The sequence below is a fragment of the Vigna umbellata genome, chromosome 3 (genome assembly GCF_029865625.1).
Source record: "Vigna umbellata cultivar VRB3 chromosome 3, Vumbellata_1.0, whole genome shotgun sequence".
Lineage (NCBI taxonomy): Eukaryota > Viridiplantae > Streptophyta > Magnoliopsida > Fabales > Fabaceae > Vigna > Vigna umbellata.
The window spans coordinates 43,252,670-43,259,093 of NC_142167.1; the positions used below are offsets into that span (position 1 = coordinate 43,252,670).

At 36.3% G+C, this 6,424-nt stretch overlaps 1 protein-coding gene across 1 annotated transcript; it reads right to left on the reverse strand.

Annotated features, from left to right (window-relative positions):
* Nucleotides 1-448: 448 nt before the first annotated feature.
* On the reverse strand, nucleotides 449-2,246 carry LOC148202564 (U-box domain-containing protein 17-like). Its single transcript, XM_088108696.1, has one exon. The coding sequence runs from the start codon at nucleotides 2,045-2,047 to the stop codon at nucleotides 1,064-1,066; it is 984 nt and encodes a 327-aa protein (XP_087964822.1). The 5' UTR covers nucleotides 2,048-2,246; the 3' UTR covers nucleotides 449-1,063.
* Nucleotides 2,247-6,424: the final 4,178 nt, after the last annotated feature.

A 6,424-nucleotide genomic window follows, 5' to 3' on the forward strand; every position in this document is an offset into this window, starting at 1 on the left:
GCATACAACATCAAACCTTTCCAGTAAAGACGAACATAATATACATTATGGGTGGAAATAAAAACATAGAACATGTGATGCAAATGAGGAATGAATCTATAAATAGGACTATCACAACAACTAGTGCTGCTGTACAGACCAACCTCCATTTTTGGCTTCTATTACCACCAGAAACAAAGCTACACTGTTTCATCAACAACCAATTGATCACACCCACCCACCTAAAAGAAATCACCTTACAGCATGCACATGACTGCTAACAGTTGCATCTAAATTATCAGAGATAAAACCAAAATCATTGTATTTACCACCAAGTGTACTTAGCTGATGTACTTTGAGACACATCATATGCAACCTTCACTAGTCATTAGTTTAACAGATTAAAGGCTAAAACTCAAATCCAATCAGAACCAATGAAAAAACAAAAGTACTCCTCAGCAGAACTAAATAACCCGAAAGTTGTTATCCATTACTCAACACTGTAAAAATGTACAACACATCATGATATTGTTCATATCATAACATAATAATGAATAGAATATGATATAAAAAACAAACTTATCACCTAATTTGTACACCAAATGTGCCAGTCTAAACCCTAGTTCGACCGGGATTCTCTCTGATCAGGACAATCCCACATCCTTGCATTCACGCATTCAGCTAATCAGAACCACTGAATGAATATCTCACAACTCATATTTCTCTCAACAAATACACCAACAGACTTGGATACAAAAATCTTTAAATGCTATTATGGGCTATGTTCTAATATCAGAATTGAAGATTTCTTTTGGTAATTTGCACAGTCTAGATTCTAGTTACTTGTCAACATAAATTTTCTAAGTAAAACTCCAATTCTGACTAAGAAACATAGCCAAAAATCACATAAGTAACTGCATCTGAGTTTCATCCTAAACATATCCAAAAGTGAACCATCTTATCTTCATCCATTGGTTCCAATTCACGAATGCGCGAAGAATGTGTAAATACAGAGAGAACCCATTTCCGGTCTACAAAGAACAAAAAGAATCATGAAACCGTATCAGCACAAGGGTCACCAAACTCAATCCGAATCATGATTCCTCGAGGAACCAAAGGAAGAACAGTTATCACTACTCAACGCCACATCGACAGTGCCATTGCTCTCACCGAGCAAGACCTTCAACAATTCCGCCGCCTTTGTCCTCCCCTTGCCACTACCGCCATCCCTAACGTCCCTAATTCCGTCCAGCGCTCCGAACGCCACCGCGTCGCGCACATCTGCGGCGACCTTCTCCCCACCACAGCGCACAAGATTGAGGAGAGCCGAGACGGCATTCTCCTTGGTGCGCATGCTGGCGGCAGTGGCGAGGTCAAGAAGGTCGGCGAGCACGCCGAGGCCGCCAGATGCTTTACGGAAGGCCTCGGCGGCATCCTCACATCCCGCAACCTGCGCAACCACCGCCGTCGCGTCCTCCACGATGCCGACCCTACCATCCTTAACGACGAGCGAAAAAAGCGCGGGAACCACGCCGAGGTTGATCATGGTGGCGCGGTTGAGCGGGTGGAGCGCGATGGCGAAGAGCGCCTTGAGCGCGTCCTTGATGGTGCGCGGAGGCGAGGACACGTGGCAACGGAGGATATCGACGAGCGAGTACACGATCTCTCGCTTCGAGCCGACGACGGGACGGTAGGCGTCGACGGATGAGAGGAGGCTATGTATGGTGGCGGCAGCGGACTGTACGGCGGCGGGTGATGAGGCGGTGGCGTGGTGAGAGATCACGTGTGCGATCGCGTCGAGGACGCCACGCGTCGACATGAGAGGCTCCTTTTCAGTGATGGAGAGGTTGAGCAGCGTGGCCGCTGCGTTCTCTTGGGAAGTGTGAGAGGAAGAGTAGAGGGTTTCCGCTATATAAGGGATTGCGCCAGCTTCGGAGATTACGGGTCGGGTTATCGGGTCCTGCTTGGACATGAGGCGAAGCTGGCAGAGGGCGTCGACGCGAGCGGCTTCGGAGACGGAGCTGAGCTTGGAGACTAGGGTGCGGACGGTGCGGCGCTGAGAGTCCATGGTGGTTCGGAGGGAGGTTCGGGGGATAAGGAGAAAAGAAACGAAAGGGAGAGGGAAAAGCGCGTGGGAGGAATATAAGTAAGGGCGTGTTTGGATGCTTGGAGGCGTGAGGGAGTAGGACTCGGAGGAGATTATTCGGTCCTGGCGGTTTCGCACGGTGTTGACTCGTTGTGAGGGTGGCGTGGACAAGTGGGTAATTATATTTTGGGTTTACACAAATTTTGATTTGATTCCTTTCACACCGGCTTTTTTATTCAATGGTTTGATCGGGTTTGGAGAACGGTTTTCTCTCTGTAAATTCCTTTCATACACCTTTTAATTAAAAGAAAAGTTATATATCACATGTAATATTTATGTTATTTAAAGGATTTTTCTTTTTAAACAATAAATATATAGAAAAAGTTCGCATCTCTTATAAATGCCATAATTTGTTTTAGTTTAAAAGATTTTTATTTTATGTTTAAAATAAAATATAAATTTCCATGCATGCATGATATATCAAATTAAGATTTAGAATTTATGGGTTATGTACCGTAGGATACCTGAATTCACCAACGGTCGACGATTACCACGGACGACAGCTTGTCGATCCATCTTACGATCGTAATGTCACGATCGCAGGAGTGTCGAACGTTTCTTAACGTCAATCGTTTGTTGATGTCGACACACTGGTAGTCGATAAGCCAGCAGCGGTGTCTCGACATATAACACACGACACAACAGCGGTGTCACGACATATAACACACGACACAGAACACTCACAAGTCTGTGTCGATTCACCAGGCGCTCGACAATCAGTGAGCAATTCCTAATTTAGCAGTTAAGAGTAAACAGTTACAAAGATCAGTCAATGCCACGAATCACGAGAATAATTGACCCAGTGTCAAACACGATCCAACAGTTACAACATTCCAGGTAACCAACTTCGATAACTGACCGGATTTTCAGGTATACGGTTTATTTTACTATTTTAAATATGAAGATCACACTAGAAAAAAGGTACGTTTTTCCCCTTAGAGAAATTAAGAGAGAGAAATTATTCTTTTTCTTCATCACTTTGAACTGAAAAGATTCAGTAGATCCCTTTTTGACTTGAGCGTCGGAGTGCCTTTGCAGGTACCCAGCCCATTTTCCCATCAGAGAGTATAGCGCAGGAAGGGAGATATCATAGTAGCGGCATCACAGGAAGGAGCAGCTGAGGTTTATTAGGTTCCTATCTGGGTTTCCACATCCATACAGAAACAGGTTATGGTGGGGGGGGTTATGATATAAGGGACTTCTGATGTAAGCACGATTTAGAGTAACTAACAAATAATTAAGATAACTAAACCCTAAGATTAGATATTTCTATGAATTTTAAGTGTATAAAAGATCAAAGTTCATATAAATAATAAATACTGTAAATAGACATTATTTACTCACGAAGTGTGACATATAATTCCATTATTTTAATATTTATTATTTACGATGTATTCTTAGTGTAGAATAACTTTGTAAGCATCATACCGAAGACTCACGAAATTAAGATTAGTTGAAGTGCGCATACTAAAATACAAACTTGTAAAATATTAAAGATGTCAAATTTCAGTTTGTCATATTAATCACAATATGTTATACCAGCAAACATTAATACTTATATTGTAAAAAAACACCTTATACTAACCAAATGAGGATCACAAGCTTATATTTTTTTAATCTGATTTTAAGATCCTTTTTCACTCTTTTTTTTTTTGTGTAAATTCCTTTCATACTGACTTTTTTAGTTTACTGTTTGAACAATAAGATTTTAACCTTTTAAGAGTTTTTTTTTTTTGGTGCAAATTCCTTTCATACATAATAGCTTTTAGGTTCCGAGAGTGCGTTATCATATAAATAATTAAAGAAAAATTTATTTGAGCATTAATATGCTTAGCCGGTTAGAAATCTGATTTCTCAACAAGAATTACTTATTAAACCTAAAAATTTAAATTAATCATAAACAAAATCTCCTATTTCATTTTACCAAATATTAATAAAATTTATTAAATTAAAGTGTTATATGAATTTATTAGATGAGATTATAGTTTCTATTTTTATTGTGAGATCTCGATAATTGTGTAACTATTAAAAGAAAAATCATATATCCAATACATCTCAAATATAATTATAACACTAAAAATATATGTATGAATGTTATATAATTCTAAAAAGTATTATTATACTAATTAAAAAGCATAATAAAGTTTTTCAAAATTTGGTATAAATAAGAATTAAACATCTTAAATTTACACTTCAGCACAATTCTCGTCCTGCACTGGATCTACAGAAATATCTTTATTTGCTGACACCACTAAGGTGATCATTGCAAATAGGAATAATGAATAAACAAATGAACAAAAAAGAAAAAGGTAAGCTAATATACCAAAAAGAACAATCACACAACATGTAGAGAGGTATTAACACATATAAACATTAACATCAACAATTCCTAATACATGCAATCATTTATACTAGCCTCGATCATCTAAATACATGTATTAATATTAGACTCTAGCAAGTTATGCATTTGTAGTGGTCTCTATTGCTCTGCAGAGTTATAGTCAATGGGTTTCACCCTACAAAAATTGCTCAAATGATCAAATCCCAAGTTTCTCAATTCAACACCAACTCAAATAGTACAAACACACACACAAACATCGAGATTTCAGCCGCTTAAACACCAATATAAGCAAATAAACCAATTTCGTACAAACTAAACATGCAAATTAACATTCTCAAGGAATTTATAGCTTTAAAACAAGGTAAATATGTTTCCTTACATAAAAGATGACCAACTAGCTAAAAAATAACCCAAAACACCTTTAGAAACTCAAAATCTCTATCTACCTCTATGAACAACACAAACATTATCAAGGTACACCACATGCGATCCTAGATGGTTCACATGTATAAGAAGAGTAAACAATTCAAATAAACTAACTTACTCTATTGAGAAAAGTGATTGGATAGAAGTGGAGAGCTCACCTCAAAGATCACTCTAGCGGCCTCTGATCCTCAAACAACCAAACAGGAAGTTAGAAACTCTAGAAAGAAGTGAGGGAGCTATAGAGGAAAAGAGTTTTAAAATGTGATTTGGGACAATAAAACTCATTTACAGAAATCCTATTTATACTTTAAACATTTAATATTAAACTAATCAAATCTCATTATTCAAAACATACTACCAAACTTAAAACAATTTTCTAAGCTCTTACATTTATTCTTATTAACTTATCTTATTTATCTTTATTTGTTATATAAAATAATTGTATTTGTTATTTAAATAGAATTATCATTTTTGGACAAGATTAGATGGTAATGTTGTGTCAAAACATAATAATATATTTATGTAACAAATACAAATAAATAAGATAAGTTAATAAGTATTACATATACATTAATACTTACTAAAGAACCATAAATAATATAATCAATATATAATTAACATGCATAAATAAATACTTAAATAAATGTCAAAGATACATGTTCATTATATTTTATATTTTATATTTAATGTAATATTTCTAATTGAATTGCTTATAGTAACTTAAATATATTTGTTTCGGGTGTAGAGTCAAATATCTCCACAAAACACTCCTTCAAACTTTATTCCAAATTCACTTAGGTATTTTTAAAATGTTCTTATTCAAAGTCCTTCTCCACTTGTCTTCCAAATTGTTCTAGTGTACCTGTCAAAGACATTTTGATGCTCAAGTCAGTGATTAATCCGATCGGGAAGTCACAGTAAAATCTTAAATCTGTAATAAATAAAATCATCTACATTCTTACCTTTGACCTCTATTTATAGGTTTCGAGATGGGAATGAGATTAATGAAAACCTAATTCTGACCCAATCATGGCTCATTACCTACTAAGTAATGCTTACCAGTACTCTTGATTAAAGATGATGTTTAGGGATGATTATTATTGGATGTCATCCGTTCAGTCTCCCATCTTCTATGGTCGTGCGGTTAATACACTATTTATCTGGATTGTCTGGCGCGTGGTGGTAGACTTTAACCTATTTAGTCGGTCGTCCCTTCTCAGTGGCTTCATTCGGTCGACCCCATGGTACGACTGTATGGTTATACAGTAAAATATTCTTTATATAATATCAAGTGTTTATTTAATCCCTTCTCGTCACATTATAAAATAGAACTTATGTACTTATTTTTATAAGATTTTGTTGAACGAAAATACTTATTGGTTATTATAACATAACATATCTTATTACTCCTTCTTTTCTTTATCTTAAAGTGACACTTATTAGTTTATATCTTGTGTGACATATTGGTGGTTAATCAATGTTCAAAAAATATAGAGCTTTCTTTCTTATATTGTTTTTTTTTTTTTAATTTT

Bases quoted from the DNA above. Each gene is read 5' to 3' on its own strand.
- LOC148202564 (XM_088108696.1), bottom strand. From the start codon at position 2,047: ATGGACTCTCAGCGCCGCACCGTCCGCACCCTAGTCTCCAAGCTCAGC.